The sequence below is a fragment of the Dipodomys merriami genome, unplaced genomic scaffold (genome assembly GCF_024711535.1).
Source record: "Dipodomys merriami isolate MVZ:Mamm:240054 unplaced genomic scaffold, mDipMer1.0.p SCAF_50, whole genome shotgun sequence".
Classification (NCBI taxonomy): Eukaryota; Metazoa; Chordata; class Mammalia; order Rodentia; family Heteromyidae; genus Dipodomys; species Dipodomys merriami.
This window is the reverse complement of record NW_027206069.1, coordinates 8,770,431-8,796,150: the sequence shown is the minus strand read 5'-3', so window position 1 is coordinate 8,796,150 and position 25,720 is coordinate 8,770,431. Positions and strand designations below refer to the sequence as shown.

The window sequence follows — 25,720 nt, the reverse complement described above, 5'->3', positions numbered from 1 at the left end:
CTGAGCCAGGTCTGTCCGCACACAGTGTCCTTCCCCCTTTCTCGCGCTGCTGTTCTCGGGAACAGACAGGGCTGTGTTCCAGGGAGGGATCCCATGGGGGAAATACCAGGTGACCATCTGAAGCAGAGCAGCTAGTAGCCAGCAGGGACCTCGCTGGCCAGTGTCACTTCCTGGATACCAGAGGGCACCTCAAGAGCCAGGGCCTAGGCTGAGGGCCAGAGGCAGAGTCCCATAGCATTGTCTCCTTCGTCCCTGGACAGAGGGACAAGAGGCCATGCATAACAAATGAGGCACTGGGCTCGGGAATCTGGCTAAGATCGAGTCAAACAGTGAGGGTATAGCCCAGACCTGCCAGCAGCTGTGGGCTTGAGTCCACTTAGATCAACGCACCTCTGTGCCCTAAAACCGGCATGGCAACACAGCTTCCCCGTGGCAGCACAGTGCAAAGTACCCACCACTGAGCAGCCACCTGAGAGCCAGCTGGTGAGGCCCTCAGGCTCCAGGGAAAGGGCGGCCGGAGGCCTGCGCTTGGGTCCCCAGCCCTACGGCCAACAGGAGTGACAGCAGAGCTTTGCCCCCAACAGGGGCCCTTCAGGCAATCATTTCTCCTGGGCTCTAAGGAATGTTCTTTTCTCTTCCCTTGCTGTCTAGATTACTCAATTTCAAGCCAGCTTCCAATCACCTCCAAGATGAACCCTGATTAAATTCCCATAAAACCACAGGCAGAGAAACTTGATCTGTGCTGTGCACCCTCTTCCCCCAGGGGGCCTGGCATCTGGGACAGGCCATCTGTCACCCTAGAGTTGGTGTGTGGGAGGTTCTGGGAGAGGCGAGCAGAGGTTGCAGAGCAGAAAGGAGCCATGGAGCTGTTGTTCCTGCCCGAGACCCTTCACTTCTGTTCTCCCGGGGCCGAACGCAAACCAACGCCCACCTTTCCTTCCCCGCCACCCCCCATCCCCCCACCCCCGCTGTGAGAAGTCCAGATGCCTTCTTTCACATGCTCTGGCCCGTTCAGGAGCAGGCTACAGCCATGCTCAAAACCACTCAGCTTGGTTGAGACGAGCCATGCCCGTGTTCTGGCCCTGGCCCTGTATGGCAGAGTGAGCTGTCACTGTGAGAACTTGCCTAAAATTGCATGAAGGCAAATCACGGTGTGTCACCACGGCCTCCCCCCACCCCCGATGCCTGCACCAGGCAACATCGAGACTCTGGGAGCTTCCACCCAGCTTCCACCCTCTTCACTTGAGGGGTGTAGGTGCAGGCCTGTCTGCAAGTGCCAGCCGCCCAGAAGCCAGCGGGAGCCATGGTCTGGGTGTGGCTGGCGTGCTGATCCTGGGCTCAGGCTGCTGTGCGGGAGGGGGCTGCTGCTGAGATCACAGGTTGAGGCGGCAGCCCAGAGCCCCTCTCTTGCATGTGCTGCAGCACCCCACTGATGCTCCCCACGTTCACTTTAGTGGTTAGAAAACAACAACAACAACAACAACAAACTCCTTTTCTTCTTTGGGGGCCTCAGGCTTTGGAGGCAGGCACTCTACCTGAGCCAGGCCTCCAGTCCTTTTTTGCACTGGTTATTTTGAGACAGGGTCTTGCTTTTTGCCTGGGCCCACATCTAGACCCTGAACCTAGTTTACATTTCCTACTGTAGCTGACATGACAGGCGCCTCCCACCTTACTTGGCGTCAGTCTTGAAGATGTTTTGTCCAGGCTGGTCTGGAGCTGAGAGCTTCTCAGCCTCATATTACTAGGATGACAGACAAGCACAATCATGCTCATCAACTGGTTGAGAAGGGTCTCGTGAAATTTTTTTACCCAGGCTGGCCTTGAGTCACAATTCCCCAGATCTCAACTACCTAAGTATCTAGGATTATAGGCAGGAGCCACTACACTAAGCTCTTACTTTAGTTCTTTTTCTTTGGTGATAAATCTCCAAATTCCAGCTAGACACCCATCTGCTCAGATCAAGAGCTACATTTCCTGTCTCCCTTGCAGCTTGGCATGTGGCTACTTCTGGACAATGACAGGGGAACAGCATGATGCTGTAGCTTCCGGCTAACAACTTCAACAACAAACAACAACTCCTCCTCCTCCTCCTTCTTCTTCCTCTTCTTTTATCATTACTTTAAGTAATTGAATAAAGAAAGGAGTTGAGCCAGTTACTAGTGGCTCACACCTATAATCCTGGCTACTCAGGAGGCTGAGATCTGAGGATCATGGTTCAAAGCCAGCCTGGGGGAAAGTCCATGAGGGTCCAATTAACCAGAAAACCGGAAGTGGGGCTGTGGCTCAAGTGGTAGAGTGCTAGCCTTGAGTTGAAGAGTTCAGGGACAGTGCCTAGGCCCAGAGTTCAAGCCCCACAAATTAAAAAAAAAAAAAAAAAAAAAAAAAAAAGGAGTTGTCATTTAACAAAAGAGTTTATGAATACAACACAGATCTTCCTCCCTTTCGCTTGCTCTCCTCCCAGCACCTAGATCTCAGATGTGATCGCTAGATGTTCAGCCACCACTGTGGACCAGAAGGCCATCCTAGCAGAGAATGACGACTGAGAAGTGGCCAGGGTACATCAGAGAGAGGGTCATCCTAGCTCTGTGAAGCCAACTTGTAGCCGCTGTGCCAGCGGCCAGTATGAGGCAGAGCATGGGCCCTGCTTCCCCCTCTGTCCAGGTACTGGAGACGAGCTCTGGGAAGGTGGGACTGCAGCACACTGACCACACTCAGGCTGCTAGGCACTCAACAGATGCTGATGCAGAGGGGACAGTCCTCCACAGGAATGCTCTGCGAGGGGACAATGGGCACCCGAGCACGGATGCCTGTTATTTCCGGGAGACCCACTCCATGTGCACGAGTCAGGAGTTTGGGTCAGCTGTGTCACGTAGGAGCTGAGCCTCCTCACAGCAGCCTCCCCCGGGTTTGCTTCCACATGGCCTAGGTTCTCTGACAATAGGGAAGGCCACCTCAGCTGGGGGTCTGGCAGCTGGGGAAGGCTCCCCAAGCTCCCCATCCCTTTCTCTCAAACAAAAGCTGTGTCACTTGCATCGCTATAATTATCCAAGGGAACTCTGAGGGTAATTACGGCTATTCACAGACAGACGCCTGAAAGGGCCATGTGCCTCCAAAGCAACAGGGAGCAGGTGGGCCATGGAAACCCAGGACCCACCTCCCTGGAGGGTCTCTGCACCTGCACAGTGAAGGGAGGGGGAGCAGGAAAGGGCTCAGGAAGTCCCAGCCTCAGGCTGCCCTTCTGAAAGAATACCAGCCAGCTTGGCATGCACAGTAAGGGAAACCCGGAGTGTAGCATTCACAGCCCCCCACCCAACAGTTCCTGCTGGCGCAGAGCCAAGCCTGCCTTAGCGTTCAGACAAGGGGTTCGGGTTGGCCACGAGGGGCCCAGGTCCACTCTGCGATCCCCTATCTCTTCCAGTGCAGAGCTCCTGGCAGATGACAACCTGGACCCACTCGAATGGCCTCTGTCTCACACTGTGGATCCCACACAAGTGGCCACATAGATTCTCCCGCTGGATTTCCTCTACTGTCCCATGTGCAGCCCATGAGGACACACCTTCCATCCTTACCCACCAGGGACGGTCCTACTCCAGGAACACCGGGGGAGGAGGGGTTGGGGGGGGGAGGCGCCCAGCAGGCAGTGCCCTCATGGCTCACTGCTGCTGCAGCTGCGGTCACACTGCGCTGGAGCGCAGTCAGCTAATCTCTGTCTCACCCACACCCCAGAACAGACAGGGCCCACAGCTCTACTTTTGAGTCTATAGAAACCAGACCCCATCCCTGAACATCAAGAAGGCCCAGGCCTGGGGCTGGGAAGGTGGCTCAGTGGTAGAGTGCTTGCCTTGCATGCCTGAGGCCCTGGGTTCGATTCCTCAGCACCACATTAAGCAAAAAGAAAAAAGCCGGAAGTGGCGCTGTGGCTCAAGTGGTAGAGCGCTAGCCTTGAGCTGAAGAGCTGAGGGACAGCGCCCAGGCCCAGAGTTCAGGCCCCACGACCGGACCCAAAAAAAAAAAAAAAAAAGAAGGCCCAGGCCTGGCTCTAATAACCAGCATGACAGGGAGGCTTCAGGGAGGGGACTCAAGTCAGATGAGCCTACTGCTAGCCCACCAGCTGTGCTGTGCAGAGGGCCCCTGGCTTGGTGTCTACTGTACAAGGCCCATGAACCCATCAGGCACATGGCAGGGCACGCATGGATGCTTCTCATATACTCCTTGTCAGAACCATCTGCCTGTATTGGTAATTGTGTGTGCCCTGTAATGGTTATAAATATTCAAATAAAGGCTCTCCCATTCCTTCAAGCAGTCAGGGGACAGACCACCATTTGGTGGGGCCTGTTGGGTGGTCCAGGCCCCCAGGTGAAGGAAGCCAGATGTTCATGGGACTTGGTAAAGCTCCAGAGAGCAACCCCTGCACCATGCAGGCACGGGGGCTCAGGTGCTTCCCTCTGTGATGTGTCCCTGAGTCCTCTCCACTCCACTGGGGCCCGTCTGTGGTGATCTCTGCTTACACACTCCAACGTGGCTTCTCGTTGCCCTTAGAGCCAGGCAGGTGGGCAGAGTTCCCGGCTACCAGCCTCCTAACCTACCACCTGGGATGCCATCTCCTATGCATACCACCAAACTGCCTCATCTCCAGGCTGATGCCCTTGACCTCATTGCACATGCAAGCCCCGGCCTACCCTCTACTTCCAAGCCTTGTTTCTTCCTTGGGAAAGCTGGCATAGGCACTAAGACTTGATCCCCATGCCCAGGACCTGCTACAGCAGCAGGAGTGATACCATACCATGGTTCCTGGGTAACCCACTAGGCCATGGGGCATTGTGCCAAATCTCTACAGACATTCTGCCAGGTATCCTAACCTAGGATCTATCCTAACCCAGGAGAGGCCATTTGTTTCCCACATCTTCTACCACATAGGCAGCGCAGACCAAGCAACCCAGAACCACATGGCCAGCTGCAGCCTAAGACTTAGAACCCAGCATCAGTCTTTCTTCCCTCAAAGCCTATGCTTTTAGTTGTAAAAACAAAACAAAAACAGTGCCAGGTACTGGTGGCTCATGCCTGTAATCCTAGCTACTAAGAATGCTGAGACCTGAGGATTGCAGTTTGAAGCCAGCCCAGACAGGAAAATCCATGAAACTTCTATCTCCAATTAATCATCAAAAAGCTACAAGTGGCTCAAGTAGGAGAGTGCTTTAGTGAAAAAGCTAAGGTACAGCACCTAAGCTCTGAGCACAAGCTCCAATACTAGTGTACACACACACACACACACACACACACACACGCAGACACACACACGCAGACACACACACAGACACACACAGACACACACACACACACACAGACACAGACACAGACACACACACAGACACACACACAGACACACACACAGACACACAGACACACAGACACACACACAGACACACAGACACACACACACACACACACACACACACACACACACACACACACCACCCTTCACTTAATAACGATAGCCTGTCTTGGACATTTTGTTACAGAAGCAAAAAGTTGATGAAGATAATCTCAGTGTCTCATATGTACCCACCAAAGAAAGAATATGGAAAGAGAGAACATAAGATGCTTAACCCAAACGAATGCAGGCCTATGGTGCCTACCTAATAATGATGTTCCCATGTTTCCATTTCCATGGCTGCCTCTGGCCCTGTCAGCCAAAATGTGCCCTTTGGTCCCACAAGCATAGGAAACAACCACCATACAATCAGTACAGAGGGGCCTCTCCTGATCCTAGGATGAATTCTCACACAGCCACAACCTCAGGGCTCAGGATTTTTACTTAAAATTTAACGAGAAAGGGAGGAGGTCACTATGGGCACAGATCATCCCAAAAGTCCCTTTTGTAGAAACACACACCTTGAAATGGTATCTGGACTTCTCTGGGGCTGCCCTGCTCCTTGGTGAGACCAAGTTGGGGAGAAAAGTCCTGAAGACAAAAGGCCATAGCCAACAGAAGCTCTGCAGCTGGGAGGGAGACCCCACCTGGACAGCATCACATACCCCACAAGGCCGGCAGCTGCGCAGCCGAGTTCCGTATGTTTGATTAAAGGCCCTAATTTCTGTTTGTCTCCTTCACCCAGTTCCATAAGTCCATGGCCGGCCTGCCGGCCTGCTGCTGCAGGCAGCTCTGTACACACTCTGTTCCCTGACCACTGTTACTGGGAAACTTCTCCACCCTCTGGGAATTTAGCGCAGCCAAACAAAACCTTCTTGCAGGAATCAGAGCCACTCTCCCAAGGCTTTTATTTCCTAACTTGCTGGTCACAGACAAAGAAAGGACCTCCCCAGAATGGTTGCCCCAAATGAACTCAATTACTTCCTGTGACAAAGCACTTAGAAGGACACACCCCTACGCTCGCCTTGTACAGTGCCCACCTGTGACCAGGTGCCAAGTCACGTGTATCTGTGTACCTTTCATGTAGGCTTCAATCTTCCGGATGAGCTCATAGGACTTGGAGCGGTCAAGCAGGGTCCTGATGGCAGGGAGGGGGTCCAGGACGATGGTCTCGGGGTGGGCATCTATATACTCCTGCAAGAAAAGCCCACTCCTGATTAGAGAGAGGAAACTGGTGGACAAAACAAGGGAGATGACAAGACTTTGTTCCTCCAGTCCTTCATGCATCCATCCCTCTCTTACCCCTCCCCACATCACACAACTCTGGCTAGACCAATTAGGGTGCTGGGTCAGAAAAGCTTGTGTGACCCTGAGCCCATTCAATCAGAGGCAGGTTCAGGGCTCCTGCTGTGAATGCTTAGGGCCTGGACATTCTCAGGCAGAAGAGGAAAGTGTGGAGACTAAACCAACAGCGGTAAGCGGTGGCCAGGGGGATTTTTTTTTTTGGTGCGTTTTTTATTGTAAAAATGTTGTACAGAGGGGTTACAGTTACATGAGCAAGGTCATGAGAACATTTCCTATTGAGCATTGTTGCCTCCTGCCCATGGGGATTTAAGGAGAGGCTTGCCTAAGGTCTGAGCTCAGGAAACAGTACTCAGAATGTAGGAACACCACCCGGGTTCTGGTCAGGTCCTCTGACCCTGGCTAAAGCCTTGCCAGAAACATGTCTGTTACAGCTGATGACTCTGATCTATGAAAGTGCCTGCCCGCCAGGCACTGGTGGCTCACACCGGGAAGCCTAGCTACTCAGGAGGCTGAGATCTGAGGATCCAGGTTTGAAGCCAGCCAGGCAAGAAAGTCCATGAGACACTTATTTCCAATTGACCACCAGAAAACTGGAAGTGGTGCTATGGCTCAATGTGATAATGCTCTAGCCTTGAGCAAATAGAGCAAGGACAGTGTCCAGGCCCAGATTTCAAGCCCTATGAATGAGAGGGGAAAAAAAGTAGTAAAAGAAAAAAAAAAAAAAAGAATACAACCTCTCATGTGAGTATACATAATAGCACACGCTTACAAACACAATTTGGATGACTGAAGTATAGCATATACAGGAATGAAACTGCACCAACCAAACCTTTCTAACAATTAGCAGACAGTTTAACAAAATGAGGATCAGGAGGCTGAAATGAGATTGTGGAAGAAGAGTGAGATTGCAGAAGAGTGGTGGAGGAAAGAAAAAGGGAACTGGGGACACATATAGCCAGAACACTCGGTGTACACATGTGACAGAGGAAGTGGGAAATGTGAAATGAGTCTGGGGGGAAGGAACAGATGGATGGGGAAGAGTAATGGAAGGGTTGGCTCTGAACACAAAGCCCTACACACTTACGTGGACATGTTAACCCCTTGTACAATTGTTTGAAGTTCTGGGGGAAAAAATAATTTTAAAAGGACCTATTTGTTTCCTAGAAATCATTTTAAAAGCAGCTGAGGCAAAGCCAGAGATTCAATTCACTTTTTGTCTCAAATCTGTCTCCCCCCTTGAATTCCACACCAGAGCTCTGGTTGTGGCTCCTTCTGGTCCTTCCTCATTGGATGTTTAACGGCTCCCTCTCTCTCTAGGTGGCAGCAGGGTACCACCTGGAAGCCTCCACAATGCCCTGCCCTGCTCACATCCTCAGCATCCCTACCCGCACGCCCAGTGGTCCGGTCCCCTCCTCTGTACAAGTCATGCTGCAGGCCTGACTGTAGAACACTAGCCCTCCTCCTTCTTCCTCCTCTGAACAGACCTGGCCATCCACAGGTCAACCTGCCCCAATCAGCAAGCTGCTAGTACAGACTGGGCCAGGCAACCAATGGAGGAACATCTCTGCCTGCCAGACACAGGGTCATAGCCCAGAGGCTTCAGAAGAAGGCCTTAATCCAGAGTGCCCTCAGGTCACACAGACGTGGGCAGCCTTACCCACATGTACCTGTGCCACTGGCCCTTGTGTGGGGGTCCCCCATGCAGGTAGCCCTCCTGGCACCATTCCTTTATCAGAGTGGATCCATGGAAAACCTAGTCTCTGCTTCCACAAGAGCTCATCATTCACAAGCCCCTCCTCCTGCAGCTCCCACAGGCAGATGATCCTCAGCCCCACCCTCCTAGTGCTAAATGGCCGTCCACGGAGAGCTCCAACCTCGACCTGGTATAGTGGGGAGATATCACCTCCTGGGCCACTACCTTCTCAGGGTCTCTGAGGGGTTATTTCATATAACCTCAAAGGTCCTTGTGAAGACAGCCTTAAGTAAGTTGGATCTGCAGATGCTGTGAAGCAGTTCTGTGGAGGCCTTCAGAGTACATGGGGCTGTGTGTGTTGGGTAGGTGGGGGACAGACTGGGACAGTCACTTTCTGGAGTCACTGCAGGTGACACAAAGCTACCCGCACCCCTACCCCCTCCCCTTCACAAAGGAGGTAATGTCAGAGATGCTCACTGGGCTGGGATGGATGTCCAGGAAAGGGGAGAAGCTGCTCAAAGCATGGACACATACCTTTCTACACTCCAAGGCGTGGGTGCCAGCTGCTGAGAAACAATGCTGGCACTGGTCCTGTGTTCATGCACCACAGCACTGTCATTTAGTGAGAGGACTTCCAAACTCATGAGGAAAAGAAGCCACATGAAACCAAAGGAGGCAATCTGACAAGCTGGAGCCAAGAAGGTTTAGACCAGGGATGAAAGTGTTCCCAACAGAAGGAACGTAACCAGCCACATGCTCTCCTGGGACAGGGCCAAAGGGGCCAAAGGGTTTACCACCCTGCTATCCATAAGTGCATTTTTCACAGGTCTTTTAGAATTACCCAACAAACAGCATCATAAATGAGAAGCATATGTCCCCTCAGAGGGCTGGGCCAGTAGAGCATAAACCATATAGGTCCCAGCAGTGAATGGGAGCCTGGATTTACCAGGAGTGTACAAATCTGGCCCACTCAAAGTACAAGGTCTCCAAGCCGGTGAATGCTGCCAACAGGGTGGGGCCACCAGCACTCTGCAGGATGGGGAGAGACAAGATTCACCTGCTGCAAATCCAAGCCAACTGGAGGACCAAAGGGACATACATCAGTGGCACTGTTTGCTCTGAGTCCTACACATAGTGAATGAGATAAAAGAATTTTTCTCTTATCTAGCAGAAGAGGCCTGTAGAGCTCGAATCCTGCCTCTATCATGCCCTCCATGTCTGGGAACAAGAGGCTGGAGTTCCCTCTACAACTCTGCAGTGAAAGCTACTGTCTAAATACAGCGACCACAGGGGCTGCTGTGGGTGTTCAGGAAATGAAGGTGTGGAAGGAGCTCATGGAAACAGAAAAGGATTCTCTTGATTCTGCAACACAAGACTCAGGACCAAACTGGACCCAAGGTCATGGAACCCCATCCCGCCCTGCTCTGCAGAGGGAGCCTGCCCTGCCTGCCCCATCGTGCCCTGCTCTGGAAGAAGAGTCCACCTTTGCAGCAAGAAAGGTTTGTCTGCTCCCCTGTGGTCTGTGGCCCCTGAATTCTCGGGGAGATAACCATCTGTGCCATTCCCCCCAAGCCTTTTTAGAATGTGGCAAGTCCTCCTCCCGAGGAAGCCTTTCTTCAGTCCTGCAGGGCTGAGTTCTGCAGCCTGACAGCTCTGTGACCAGGATGTGACACTCCACACGGTGTAAACATGAAGTGAAGCCCCAGGAAAAGAGAACACACTAGTTTTGCAATCTTCACTTCCAGAGGTGGATATGTAAATGTCTAGAACTGGCAACGGCTGAAGGGTCCTTTGGCCCAGCTGCTCTCAGGAAAGTGGCAGCTAGGTAGAGGTGACAACACGACATGGCTAGGCAGAGACTTCAGCTCCATGTTTCTCCTGCCACCCCAAGGTTCAATCTTGTTCACCGTGGGCCACCTCCTACAGCCAGACCAGAGTTATCTGCACCCATTTCCGACTTGGTCAAGATGAACGACCACAGGCACCTCTTGGTAGAGTATGCACATGGCAGAACCAAGTGGCAGTTCAGAGAATCAGCTGGGAGGAAAAGAAATATGGCACCGTGAAGGGTGTGAGAGGCAACTCATGGCAAAAGGGCCAGCACAATGCTGGGCACGCAGATGAGCCAAGGTAGACATCTGTGAGGAAGGGGGCCCTCAGAGGGGCCAAGGACAGTCACGTCTCCAAAGGTATTATGTGGCTCTGCAGAAAGAGAAACCTGTACCAGGAGGCCAGGGCCAGGGAGGGTGAGGCTGTGAGTACAGTGCTGCCTGCTGGGAAGGATGGCTGCTGGACCCTCTGCAGTGACTTCTGGAGCTGACATCACCCAAGGCCAAGGCCAAACAGGCAGAACCTTCCCAGCCCCTCCTAGAGCACACAGCCTTCCGAGCACCACACACCACATGTCCTGAGAAGCCTTTATGGGCTCAAGGGTACAACAGGAATGAGGGAGGCTGCGTAGAGCGGGAATTGATATTGGAGATATGCACAGCTAAACCTTGTAGGTGGGCTCAAGAGAAGGTTGTGCTGACCTCCAACATACACCAGGGGCAAGGACACTAAACCTAGCCATATACAGGGGTGCCATTCATAGCAGCTACCACTGAAGAGTACAGTGGGCAACCTGTGCAACAGTCCCTGGCAGGCAGCCCAGATTGCTGTTTTCCAATCATTGGCAGACTGTGTCTTTCAGCCCAGCCATGCCTGGCCCAACCCAATCCCAACACAAGAACCCCGAGGCACTGGCGAGTTGAGACAAAGGCTGAGCTAAGAAACAGGCTGAAGTCCTGTACCTGTCCAAGTCTTTATGAATCTATCTAAGTGACTTGTAACTCAGCCCTGTCAGGGATACATGAAGAGAATAATTCTCCACACCTCTTACAACTCAGGGGCTCTGACTGCAAAGTGACCAACAGAACAAAAGAGACTTTTGTGTTCCTACCGAGCCAGGCCTGAGCAGTGGGATAGGATCCCTGAGCTGCTGCCCCAGGAGCACACCACGTGTGACTGCACATCCGGTCACCTGTGGGCCAGCAAGACCTGTGCCCAGACAGCGACGGCGGAGGCAGACAGGACAAGGGTAGACTCAGCCCCCTCAGGCCCAGGCTGTCCTTCGCTGCCCCCTCTGGTCAGCCTAGGTATGCTGAAGTTGCATCCTCACTGACTACTTCCTGTCTGCCTTTTCCAAGCAGCTCCTCGAGAGAGCCAGGCTTCCCTTCAGCAGATGCCTTGGTCTTAACCAATTCTCATTTGTATTCTGGAGAGCTCTCTGTCTGAATACTCAGCCTGGGGCCTCCAGGAGCACAGGAGACCAGCCACTAGGAAGAGTACATACGTGTGTGTGTGTGTGTGTGTGTGTGTGTGTGTGTGTGTGTGTGTGTGTGTGTGTGTATACAACTGGTGGTACATATGGGGGTATAACTGAGTATGTATATGTGTGAGTGTGCACAGAGGTATAGATGTAAAGTGTATTATGTGTGGGAATGTGCATGTGTGTCTGTATATATTATGCGTGTTTATGCATGAGTATGTGTATGAGTCTGTGACTTGTGCATGTTATGTGCATGTGAGTGTATGAGTGTGCACACATGTGCATACATGAGTATGAGCATATCTCTTGTGCATATGTGCACTAGTGAGTCCAAGTGTGTGAATGAGATGTCACTGAACATGCCACACATGTGTGTACATGTGAATGTAATTGTATGAGTACATTCTATGCATGCATTATGAATGATCATGTGGGTGCATGTGTATGTATGAACAAGTACCTGTGTCCATATGTCCATGTACACATGAATGTGACTGCATGTGTTGTGCAGTAGGCACATGCGAGCACGTATGATTATACATGTCAGCGTGCATATATGTAAACACATTTGAGTGCTTGTGTGTTGTGTGTGGATGTCTGTGTATGCATGTGGGTGTATGTGTGCAAGAATGCATATGAATCAGTATATGTGTCAGTGTGTGCATGCATGCCCATACATGTGTGTGCATGTGTATGAGTGTGCATCTTTGTTAGTATATGTCATTGTGTACAAACATGTATACATGTGATAGCACGTACGTAAATGTGTGTGGTGTGTGTTGGGGTGAGTGTACATGTATCTGTGTGTGCAGGCATGTATGTACATGTGAGCACTTGTGAGTAGTATTATGTGTGAATGAGTGCATTGTCAGTATGTGCAGCCACATGAATGTGTGTCTATACATGTGAGTATGGATATGTGTTGGTGTGTACATACTTGTGAGAGTGTGTGGGAGGGGGGCTTCTAGGCAGCAAATGTGCTACCTCCTTCCCAAAGAGGGCTGGGGGCGGGGGGGGGGGGGGGGAAGCTCCTGAGAACTTTGGCTCATGAACATAGGCTAGGAGGAGAAGGGTATTCTAGGAAGAGGAGGCAGCCAAAACAGATCTGGGGTGAGGGAGCCCAGCACCCCAAGGATACCAGGAGCTTGAGGTGGCCATAAGCCTCCAAGAAAAGGGGTAAGGCCAAAAAGGTAGGAGCTAGTCTGCTGGAGATGAACTAGCTAAGGAATCTGGACTTGATCCTAGAGCAACAGCATGTTTGGCCAGAGGATGATAAGGATGGATTTGAGTTATAGAGTGATCAGTCCAGCAGTTTGCAAGACCACGGATGGAGCTAGGAAGAGAACATGCAAGACACAATGTTGGCCTTAGGTGCATAAGCTGGATCTCACTATTCAGGAAGGTTCGACAGGCTGCCTGGACCCTTTGCACAACACCAACATGATTTGTTCCAGATCTATGTGCTTCTTGGCCTGTTATTTAAAGCCAGGAGCTCATGCTGAGCTGCTGGGACCCTGCTGTACCGGGAGTACGGAAGAGAAAGGCCCAGGGGTGAACATATAAGCCCTGGTCAGAGGCAAGGCAGGCCACCGGCGGCTGGCCTTCCCGGGGCCTTGAGCATCTGGAAGCAAAAAAATCCAACAAGCAGGAAGAGATTGGTCTACTCTGGAACTTCTAACACACAGTAGCTTCAGGCAAAAGTAACACTGGTTACCAGTGGGGGGAAATGGACCAGTGTGGTCAAAAACATGGTCCTAAGCACCATCTATGAGAGGCACGTAGTTTGATTCTACATGCATCCAGTTTTAAGCATGTCCATAACAGCACAAAGTACCTGTGACATAGGAACACCACCTGCACTCAGTACCCAGAAGCCCCTGAAAATGCTTGGGCCACTGGAAATAATGGCCACTCTAGAAGGAATAGGCTGCCTGGGCAGCGGAAGCTGGTGTTGCCTAACTTGGGGCTGGCGGAAAGCCACATCTATGACATGTGGGATCCTGGAGGCTGTACAGCGTGGAAAAACCCACAGACCCAGGCCAGAGAGAGCGAGGAGTCACTGGAGCACAGGAAGAGCAAAAAGCAAGCCAGCAGCAATTCCGCCCCCTTCTGGTGAGCAGAGGTGCTATGTAGGAAGTCAGGGGTTCAAAGGCCCAGGCCCCAGACTTGTACACAACCCACACTCCCAATGAGGTGCTGAGGACGCCCCTCTCTAGCATTGTCCTGCACCCAGGACACAGGCACCCTCATCCTGAAGACAGAAGGCACACACACTCATCCACATGGCATACCTCCCAGGTGGCTGCAGCCTCGGGGTCACACACCCCGTTCAGCCACCGTGAGCAGGGAAAGCTGTGGCTCTGGGAGAAAGTGCCATTCCAGACCTACTGGAAAAGCCCCAAACAGAGGTGAATGCTCAGAGGAAAGGCTGTTACCGTGAGTCAAAAGATTACACCCCTCGCACACAGTACCCATGAAGACGGTACCTCCCTTTTCATCTCAATTTCAGCATCAAATTTGGAGGTTTCCTCTTGTTTCAGCAGGAGGCAGACAAAACACCTGGCCTGGAGGGCTGGCGAGCTGATGGGTGTCACTTGTCCCAGGTCTTAGATCCTCCAGACAACAGGGGAGACAGAGGCCATGCAGGGGTGCAGTGGGGGTACTAATAATATCTAAGGGGAAAGGTCACTAGACACCCTGAGTGCACCAGACAGGCCCGGATGACACACAGTTGTAATGTCAATTGTGCTGAGGCTAAGAAAACCCTATGATGATGTCCACAAAGTTCTTAGCACAACCTTGGGAAATGCTTTATTTATTTTGTTTTTGGTGATCCTCCTTGCCTCAGCCTCCCAAGTGCTGGGATTACAGTCATATGTTGCCACTCCCGGAAAAAAATGTCCTCAATAAACATTTGTATTTCTAGAACTCTCCATGCCCCAAACCTTGACTGGTAAAACTACACACCCCCCATCAAAGGGCAAGGCCAGAGGCAAGAGTGTGGGCTCAGCAATTAGGCATTGGGGGAACTCTCTGGTCACCTGTCCCACCTGACACATCTATGGTGTCAGCTCTGCTCCTAGGCAGGTGACCCGTGCTTCCCATCCACCAGGGGACATGCCAGCCACAAGGCAGTGGCACTGAAGGGCACCCTCCCACAGCAGAAAGCCACGCCTGGCCCCACTGCCTGGCCACTCTCACACAATGGGCTGATTGTGCAGCTGGCCTTCTCTACCATGGGGGCAATGGCCTGTGACCCAGAGCTGTGGTCATCCAGGCTGACCTCACCCAGGAGTGAGCCTGCTCCTCTGGGGTGAGCATGTGGCAGCTTCTCATCCTTGGCATCTTCCAACCAACATTTCATCATCACATGGCACCAGTTGTGCCAAGGTCATCCCAATAACAACCCAGGTGACCCTGGCCCAATGACCTTCACACCAACATGGGTTGGTAGGGGGGGGGTTACTGTTCATCAGCCCTTGCCAAAGCCCCTCTGGGGGAACATCTGAGAAGAAAATAAGCTACAATGCTGGCTTCATCTTCTAAGATCTCTGAGCTTCAGTTTCCTTGCCTGAAAAGGAAGGAAGTACTTCCATTATCCTGGAGATGAAGGTGAGGAGGGCCCAGGCAGAGTGAGCCTCCTGGTACTGGCCTGGCCAAAGATGGTCTGGAGCTCTGCAACACCACCAGCCCACAGGCAAAATGCCAGAGCCCACTGAGACTTACAGTGCTACTCCACTTCTCATGGGTTTCGATGTCAGCCTCCTGATGGGTTCAAAGGCCTGGAATAGTGAAACCTTTGTTTCTCCTTCCTCTGCATCTCCAGCCCTGCACACAGCCTGCACTTTCAGATGCTCAGTGAGCGCTGAGGACATCGAAGGTTCATTGAACCCACTGGTTCAATCATGTCTGCGCCTGGAGCACTGGGACACAAGGGACCTGTGCCTGGGAAGTGACAGCCAGGTTCGGCAGGGACTCTGGAGTGGACTCTCAGTCTTTTGTGCCATCGAGTACATGGGCTGGCTGGTAAAGGTGGGAGGTGGGGATAGTGGCCAAGTCCCTCTGATCCGTCACTCTGCCTCTTGGGCTAAGTAAGGCCACATTTCCATGGCCTTCACACAGGCAAACCTCCCACCTGGGGACGCGTTCACAGTCACTGCCTCCGTGACTCCAAGCCAGCTGGGGTCACAGAGAAGGCTGGGAGGGCACAGGGCGGGTGCCCCAGTGACATCAGAGGCGGAGAGCTCCCAAGTGCACAAGCGCCTGGGGCAGGTGGTCCCAGATGCACTACCACAGCCAGGCACCCACAGTGAGGATGGCCAACACCTGTGCATGTGCACATGCACTCACTCGTGCTGGACCCAGGGCAGCACCAAGCGCCTTGCACATACTTATTTGTCTAATGCTCACAATAACCCTACAGGGCTTTTCAACTGTCTTGAGAAGACAATAGTGCTCGCTGATCCTTGATGGCAGGGAGATCCTATTGCCTGTCATCAATTGGACCCAGGAAGGGGGTGGCCAGTGCAGTGTAGGAGCCTACATTACTGTGGGGAAGAACCAGAGCTAGTGTGAGCTTCATGTCTTTCCCATCCCTATCCACAGTAGATCACTGCCCTAGCATCTTGGGTCCCTAATGCCCAGCTGAGCGATAGCTGTCCTGAGGCTCAGAGGTTTGGCCAGCAGTGAAGCCTGGGTCCATCTGACCAGCTATTGGCCATGCCCCTGCTGGCCCCTCCCTCCATAGACAGATGCCATCCTCCCCCTGGGCATGGCTCCACCTGCCTCCAGTCCTGTGGCTGAGGTCACTGCAGGGTGACTACTGTTTGTTCCAGGTAACACATCCCAACTTCAGCAGCAGAGGGGTCACGGGATGCCCAGGGATGAAGATGAGGTTCCACTGGGCCTTCATCTTACAGCACTAATGAAGGTCCTTGGCTGTGCAGAGTTCATCTCACATCGGCAATGCCCCCTTCTGAGTAGGGCCTTTTTCCACCTACTAACCCCCTCCTAGCAGCCAGCCTGACCCTGAACACTTTTCAGGAAAAAGTCCAAGCTCCACAGCCCCCTTCTCCCGCCTCCCCCACCCCCAGCCTGCTGGATCCTCACCTGCTGTGAACCTTCCTGGCCTTCTCCCCACTCTCAGCTGCCCACAAGGTACCCAGTACAAGGCTCACCCAGCATAAGACTATTGCCATCTCCTCCACCAAAATGTCCACCGACAGACACACGGGCATTTTCCCTAAGCACCAGGCATGGAGGGCAGCAGTAGGAATGCTCAGTGCTAGGAGCAGATGTGGCCCCTGTCCCAGTACAGGGCACATAACAGCAACTGAAAAAGAATTATGGACTTTCAAGGAAGGAAAGGAGCAAGGTGAGGAGGCGGATGACCCAAGCTGGGTCTAAATGCCTCAGAAGAGGCTGAAGTGGAAAGGCTCAGGGGAGGAAAAGGCCATGCCTGAGCAGCTGCTGTGGGAGGGGTAGGCTGAGGAGAGACAGTGACCAGGACACCCAGGGCTCATGAGCCGTGTTAACAATTCTGGTTTTTAGTGTGCCAGGCCGCGCTTCCCCTAACCCATCACCCCAGAGGCTGCAAGCAGGTCCCAGTGTGCTGCCGGCCTCCACTCCTGGCTGGGAGCTCAAGGGACCGTGCTCAACAAACAACCTGACACTGCAAAGTTCCATGTGGAACTCTGTCCACACTTGGGGTCCAGGCACACTGGAGACAAATGACATTCTTGAGGCTGATTCAGATGGGTGGAGGCACAGCCTCCTTCCCTAAGCTCATTCTGGAGAGAGTATATATTATAAAAAAGGATCACAATCACCGAGGCCCTTCCATTGCAATTCTGGACTCAAAGGGCAGCAGAAGAGGTGAGCCGCCCTCTCACCCTGCAGCCACACTCAGCAGGGGGTGCCAGGAGCCACAGGGAGGAGCCTTCAGCTATTCCCAGAGAGAGAGAGGCCAGGAGCTGGGGTCCCTGTGCACAGGTGACTGCCCAGCCCACATACAAGCAGGGCACCAGGGACCTTTACCCAGGTCCATACACTGATAACTAAATCTCAGGCAGAGCCACAGTGGCACCCGGCTCCACATGACCCTTGGAGCAGAAAAACAACTGAATCATCCCAATGATCCTCGAAGCCCAGCCATTGTGAAGCTAGTCCAAAAAAAAAGGGGGGGGGGCGGGGCTGGGATTGGTTTCTATGATAACAAGCTTGAATGACCGGCAACGTACACCAGGTCCCCACCCTCCAATCTGACCACCTGGAGGCTGGGAGAGCTTGGCTTCAGTTCAGACTCCCTTCCCACCCCTGGGGGCCAGAGGTTTATGGAAGTATCCCACAGAGAAGGGGGGAGAATGTTCTGGAGCTGTTAGAACATTCCTTATCTTTCTCCAAACATACAGTCCCAAATTCCTCTCCAGAAATGTGAGCGCTGCTTCAGATCAGGCCCTTTAGGTGAGCCCTTCTAAGGCAGCCCACTGCCCTGCCTCACGGGTCTCGGGTCGCAGCAAAATGTGGATGGGACTGACAGTGCTGCCTTCCTGACTCTCAAATGAATGTGCCGGTAAGCCCTGTCCTTCTCAGTTCCCAAACCAGGCCAAAGCCCCTTGCTAATATCCAGTGGGTAAAAATTAAAACAAGAGGGCTGGGAATGTGGCTTAGTGGTAGAGTGCTTGCCTTGCATGCATGAAGACCTGGGTTCGGTTCCTCAGGATCATATAAACAGAAAAAGCCAGAAGTGGCGCTGTGGCTCAAGTGGTAGAGTGCTAGCCTTGAGCCAAAGAAGCTCGTGGACAGTGCCAGGCCTTGAGCTCAAATCCCAGGACTGGCAAACAAACAAACAAGAATATGAAAGCAAAGAGCACATGAGGGTCAAGCTGCAGGCCCCACCAAGTGGCAGAGTGGTTCTTCCGTAGGTCCCCCAGGCTGACCCTGCCCTCTGTGCTCCTTCCAGGGCCTCTGAAAAGCACAGCCTGGTACTCAGTCCCCCAAATATTTGTTCCCTTCACAAAGGAAGAAACTTCCTGGGCTTATCAGATATCCGGCTTCCTTCAGAAACAGACTATAATGAAAATTTACCCTAGAAGTACCCCTGGAAGGCTATTTTGGGGTCAGTGCCCTTGACTGGTGGCCAGCTGGGTGTGTGTACCCTGGAGGGGATCCAGCCAAGACCCTTCTTGTGGCTGGCAGTGGGAAGCTACACATACATCCCAAGGCCCCCATTTGAGAGAGTGATATGCTTTCCTGCACTTGGAACAGCTCTCCTTGTTGTTCCGCAGCCACCTGCCCTAGGCAGAGAGCTCCGTGCTGTGGACGACAGTGATGTGTAACTGGGGGCCAGGGTCAGCTGGGAGCCATGCCTTTACAGAAAGCTGGCCCTAACAGGAGTAACCAGGCAGCCTCATGAAGCATCAGGGCAGCAAGCACTCAGCACATCCCACATTCCATGTACCCAGCAGTCAGCCACCCCAGGAACAAGGTGCTCCCTGTACCTATCTTAATGTTGAGGACACTGCACCCAGGGGGGTCAAGGTTGAGCCTGAATAGGCTTCCCAGGCACTATGACTCAAATGTCTGCCCTCTTGTCCACCCCTGGAGAAGCAGCAGAGCAAGAGGGGAAAGCAAGGCCCAGCTAGCCTAGCAGGTTCACCTGACCACTCTGTAACTGTGAGGGGGCTGAGCAAGCTACCCATCCTCCCTGCCTCTGCTTCCTCACCTGGGTGGGAAACGAGCAAGTGAGTTCATATGTATAACACGTGTAGGTACATGATGTTAGAGCCTGGCACGTAGTGGCTGCCTTGCAGATGCTTCCTGTTACAGCAGTACCAACTCTCATTACACGGTGCCCTGCCTTCCCAATGCTTCTAGATCATGTAGGATCCAGACCAAATGGTCTATACAGCTGGCCAGACGCAGCTACTATACAGCTGGCCAGACGCAGCTGTACTTTCCAGGGAACTTCCCATACAGCACCACAGGCACATTAACTGGCCTTCCAGAGGACACAAGGAATTGGGAGTGAGCCAGGTGAGAGGAAGGTCACCAGCAAGGGGCTGCAGGCAGGGCAGGACAATGATAGAGGCTGGCCTGAGAGGTGGCAGAAGCGCTTTGGGAAGAGGCAGTGGGTCCCCTAAGAAGGTCAAAACTGATACAGGCAGACAGTCACATGCTTCCAGGCCTCTGCTGAGGTTAGAAAACAGGGCTGGCGACTCATGCCTGAGGGCTGCGGAGATTCCGTAGGCACAGGGTGGGCATTTCTTGGCCTGGCCCTGTCACAGAGCAGGGATCAAGAAGCATCCAATCTGCAGGGCAAACAGGGTTCCTATCTTGTCTGCACCCCACCAGAGCACCTACCACATGGAACAAACTCAGCAGGACTTTGGGGCCTGCAGTGAGCGCACCTGCTGGGGAGTGCCTCATTTCACCGCCTACTTGCTCCTCTAAGCAGGCTGGGTTTCCTGGGGCTGGTACCATTTTACCACGAGACTGGAGGCTATGAGCACACCTTTTCGCTGGCCACGGCCCTCAAAGAGGAGAGAACTGGCAAGGGGGAGGGGCTTCAAGCCCCAGGCAGAGCAGAGGCCACAGAGGGTGTGACATAGGGACATAGGGACAGACCCCAACTGTACTGGGGACCACCCTCCATGGGGAAACACAGGAAACATAACTGTGACAGGGAGTTATCAGGAAGCGGGTACAGACACAGGGAAGTGAGGAGGTCAAGACCCCTGACCTGAACGTGCAGGAGAGAATACTGTCGGCAGCGTGGCTACAGGGTGACAAGAGCCTCTTTGTCCTGAGATAGACATGCAAGCACAGTGATCTACCAGGGAGGCCTGGGAACAGCCACTACTGGGGCTGTGTTTGCTAAGAGATGACTGTTTCATGATCCCCAAACTGCTTTCCAGAGAGAAAACGTATCTGTCCACAAGGGGGCAGGTCAGTGGTGTCAGGCAGCTGCAGAGTGGTGGGTGATCACCAAGGGACAGGTTGCTGCTTAGGAAACTGGTGTGGGGGGGGGGGGAGGGGCGGAACGGGACAACGACAAGAGATAGTCCATTTCAAGCTCTACCCAACAAGGTGCACCCTGGGTTAGAGGGGAGAGTGGAGGGCTCTTCATCACCACTATAGGTTTTAGTTCAAAGGCCCCGGGGACAGGGATCTCTGAGGACATGGAAGTCACATCTTGATCAAGCAGGGGTGGCGGGAGCCTCCATGTCTACTCAGTCCTCATGTTACACCCACACAGGCCTAGATTGCCAGGAAGCGCCTGCTTGTGGACTCAGGGCCTGCCAGCACAGAGCCATGCCTATGAGTGACACTACAAGACAGCTGTTACATCTCTAGGCTGCCCACAGGTCTGGGCTCTCCTCCCCACCCTCCCACAGACCCCCACTCACCTGGAACCTGTGCACCAGCTCCAGGGACTGGCTGTCGTTCTGGTCAGCCTCCAGGATGACATCGGTCAGCTTGTGGATGATCACATCCAGGGGGCCCTGCTCCTCGATTGGTTGGCTGAGGTTCAGCTGTAAGGCAGGAACACACAAGAGTGGCAGCTTTAGCTCCAAGTCCACTGCCCCTCCTACTTACTGCCTATGGGCACACTGCCAGAGGGGGTTATAGACTGGACTACAGATGAGATGAGCTCCCTGAGCACCCCCAAATCAGCACTGCTGCTAATACCTTGTGGGCAGACCCTGCATAGGTAGTTCTCGGTCCCAAGTCCTATGCCACACAGGGTCAGAAATCATGCAAGCAAGTGATGCTGCTGTGTGCTGGCTGTTTGGACACACATCTCATCTACCCAACAACCTTGGGAAACTAGGGCTCAGAGAGAGGTTAAATAAAATGATTAACATCACATAGCCGGATCAGAACTTAGATCTACACAGATACTCTCTCCATGAGAGTATAAGAAGTCTTGGTAGAGTGGCATTTTGGCCAGGAGTAACTGCCTTGAGAAGCTGCCACTAGCGCTCCACACTAAAGCTGGAGCTTGTCATGACCGCGGAGGAGCACAGGGCTGTCTCTGGTCAGATGAGCTCGGCCTGCCCTGCTCCACCGGGGAATGTGTTTATTTTTTTCAGGAACACAGGGTTGGGAAGATCAGGCCCCAGGGGAGCCAGTGCCCTCCGGCTGACAGTCGACATCACCTGACTCCACGCCAGGAGCACCTGCCAAACAGCCAGGGCAGCCTGACACCACATTTCCTGACCTGCCAGGTGTCTTCCACCGGCCCTTGGCCGCCACCACCTGCAAAGCCAGTCCCTTGACAGCAGTGGCGCCAGCCCAGCACCTGGTTGACCCACACAGCCTCCAGCAGAGGCCAGAGAAGGCCACAAGCCCTGCCCCTGCCTCAACCCAGTGCAGCTCCTCCAGAACTTAAGGCTGTTGCCACATCCTTAGTGAAGACACTGAACATCAGTAACAAACGATTGTTCCAAGTCAGCACCATGCTCACAGCTCCGATGCATTTGTTTCCTTTTATTTCCAACCACTATGGGGAATTATTTTGCAAACGAGGAAATTGGAGGGTAGAAACGTCCAAAACCTTCCCAAGATCATGGTGGGCCTAGGATACATATTGGGCCTAAGTGGTACCTGGCATTCAGTCTGCCCTTCCACTCTGCCATCTCTTCTCTGTACATGCCCACTGGACCCTGGGCTGCTGTCCTTGAGCCACTGCCACCTGGCCAGTCAGAATAATGAGGGACACCAGCAGAAGAGGAGCGCGAGGAGCAGGAGATCAGGGGACTCATTTCCCCACCCACCCCCACCCCGGTCCTATTTCTGGCAGCATTCACGTCCCCTGTCTGAGCAACCACTATCTCTGCAGTTCTACTTACATCTTCGGCCCCCTTATCCCTCTAGGCCTAGGGGTAGTGACAGCTTGCCACACCTGTTCACACTGAGCTGCTTGATCCCCAAGCCTGCCCCCACCTGTCAGATACAGTCCTTTATTTAACTCCTTTTTAGACAAATCTTTGGAATGTGCCAGCTCTTTCCTTGACTCCTCTTTTTAACTGTCTGCCAGGAGAGATGTTAAGGGGTCACCTCAAATTTGAAAAGAAGAATTCCAGAGACCACACAATAAGAAAATATTAAGGAATACACTTCTCTTCCCCATGGTGACAAGCTTGTATACAATTCCAAACAAAACAAAATAAAGCAAGACCCAGACATCCAAGGTATCAACTCCATCTCCGGGGGCTGCTGGACAAGAATGAGAAGGGTCACATCCCAGGTGTCTGCTGAGACTTGAGTACATGTTCATCCTCACAGAAAGTCCAGGAGCCAAGAGTACACCTCCCACCACCAGAACATAGAAACCCTAGCAAGGAAAACAGCCAGCCAAGCCACCCACCTGGCTCACGATGCTTCTGGGTCAGTTTCCCTCTTATAAAGAGATGAAACCGCAAACGTTCCTGACTCTATTTACACATTTCATGCCACATTTCCATCCAATCCTTCCTTTCCCCAAAGCATTTATTTATTTAGTGCTGGTATTGGGGCTTGAACTCAGGGTCTGGGTACTGTCCCTCAGCTTTTTCACTGAAGGCTGGAACTTTAATCCACAGCTCCACTTCCGTTTTTTTGGTGCTTAATTGGAGTCTCATGGACTTTCCTGCCTAGGCTGGTTTTGAACCTCAATCTTCAGATTGAGTAGCTAGAATTATAGGTGTGAGCTACTGGCGCCTGGTTCTTGGGAAAGCATAATTTGAAGAGTAGAGAAGCCAGCAGAAAAAGAGAACAGGAGACTCTTGCGGGGCCACAGACAGTCCATTTCTTCTGTGCTCCATTTGACAGATGCCACAAACAAGAGGCCATTTTTTTTTTCAGACCAAGCCAGCTGCACAAGAGAACTAAGTCTGAGAGTGACGCTGGCACACTCCCCAGGGCCAGGCGGAACTACCACGTCCAACCCCACGTCACCAAAGAATCCTCCCAGTCTCCCTGGAGTATGATGGGGCAGACACCAGCCTGCAGGGGCCAGCGGTCTCCTGAGGACTGGGGAAAGAAGTGGGCAGAGGGGATGCCCTGGCATCAGCCTGAACACTGTAGACCTGACAACCACGGACTGTTTGGAAAATAAGCTCCCTGTGTCCCTGGCCGCTTCACTGAAGGTAAACAGTTGAGTTCTGGAAGGCAGCCATCTTCCTTTGTGTATTTTCCAAGCATTTTTATGCCAGTAAAGCCCTTTCACAAGAGCAGCAACATGGGACACACAGTGGGCCCAGTGGTTCTCCTGCTACAGCATCTTTTCAGGGCACAAGTGCAGCTGCTAGTGGCCAGCAAGGTTCTATGGGCACCATAGTTCCTCAAACAGCCAGACATGCCATAGTCACTCGGAAGGGGTCACTGCAAAGGACCCTTAGTCTCTCCCTGGCTGCTGCAGGCTGGCACCAGAGACAGAGACACTGAAGAGGAGGTGGTCTCTTAGGAGAAGGGACAACTCAGAGAAGGGATGATCTAGGAGAGGACTCCACAGGCTTGGCCTCCCTGATGGGATGAGACAGAGGCCCAAGTACAAGCTTGTTATTCTATTTTTCTGACCAGGGACTTGTCTTCTTCTGCAACAGGGTTTGATTCGTTCCTATTAGCAAGTGGCATGTGGTTCTCCATGAAAGGGTGGCCTGCTAAGGTCAGGGAAGAAGTGCCCAGAAGAAGCACTGGGCACTGCTCTGTGTAGAGCTCAGGACTCAGAATTCAGAGGAACAAGGGGCCTCTGTCTCCCTCAGAGACAAAAGCAACAAGGTGGGGGGAGGGGAGGAAAAGAAGGCCAGGAGAAGATAGGACAGAGGCCTGAAAACTCCAGAGGCCCCAAAGTCACCTTTGATTTCCAAAATGATTAACTCAATCATGCCCCAACTGGTAGCCAATCTAAGCTAGGCCCTGATAATGCCCACCAACTCAGCCCTGTACTGCAGAGTAGGGTGGACATGGCAGACAGTTCCGAAAAAATGACTGAGCTCCACAGCCTCTGGGGTAGGGAAAGTCATTTAACTACTATGCACCAAGCCAGGTGCTAGTAGCTATCATCTGAATTACTATCTGAGATAGGAGGATTGAGTTTCAAAACCAGACCAGTCCGAAAAGTCCAAAAGACTCAATCTCCAATTATCCACCAAAAGCCAGCAGTAGATTTGTGACTCAAGTGGTAGAGTACCCACCTTGAGCACACCAACAAAGGGATAGCACCCAGGCTGAGTTCAAGCCCTAGTACTGGCACAAAAACAAACCAAAAGCAAAACCCTGGTTCCCTTAGTTTCCCCATCCACTAAAAGAGGATTGCTATAAACTTGTTCCTATACCTCACAGGGTTATTTTAAGTCCTAGAGCACCCTGCCACAAACAGGATGACATTATGACTTCTGTATCTCACTTATGTACCCAGAACCCTTGAGACATCATTCAGGATTGCCATGCTATAGGCCGTGGTGATTGTATCCGGGCCCCAGGTTGAGGACTGGCATTGGCTCCAGGCACTACTCGTGGCACTACTGGATCATAGAGGCACAGGGATACTGAGAAAAACCTAAGGCTCCCTGCACAGCCCCTACAGGTTGTAGCTGATGTTGAGGCTCACAGGCAGGCAGAGTTGGAGTGAGTCAGGTGCAGGCAAGTCCTATACTACCACAAGCTTCTTGCACACATACTCTATACCACCCTATTCTGAGCACTTTGCATGGAGAGACTCATGCAATGCTCATGATGATCAAAGTGATAGAGCGGTTTAGTGGCTTGCAGAGGCCTTACAGCCTCACACCCACATTAACAACACTTTGCCCCTGAGTACCACATCCTCAATCAATGTCCTCTGTTCTACAAGTATAGCACCACCCTGATCAATGCTCTCTGTTGAATCTCTCTCCTTGCTATACTTCTGATCAGTGGGATTCCTTGGTGTCACTCCTATCTCATTGTATTTCATGTCATGAGAGCTCAACAGAGGCCCAAACTCGAATTCTGCAGAACTAGGCCACCTGTACTGACTCACATTAGATCTTCAAAGTCTACACTGCCACACCTAAAC

At 52.5% G+C, this 25,720-nt stretch overlaps 1 protein-coding gene across 1 annotated transcript in view; it reads right to left on the bottom strand.

Annotated features, from left to right (window-relative positions):
* The window catches only part of Itpk1 (inositol-tetrakisphosphate 1-kinase), a 162,048-nt gene that overhangs the window by 30,607 nt on the left and 105,721 nt on the right, over window positions 1–25,720 (bottom strand). Inside the window, exons 5-6 of the mRNA XM_069997691.1 lie at window positions 21,087–21,212; window positions 6,448–6,565 (exon numbers count right to left, since the gene is read on the bottom strand). Coding sequence (XP_069853792.1) covers window positions 6,448–6,565; window positions 21,087–21,212 — 244 coding nt within the window. The remainder of the gene's footprint in view (window positions 1–6,447; window positions 6,566–21,086; window positions 21,213–25,720) is intronic.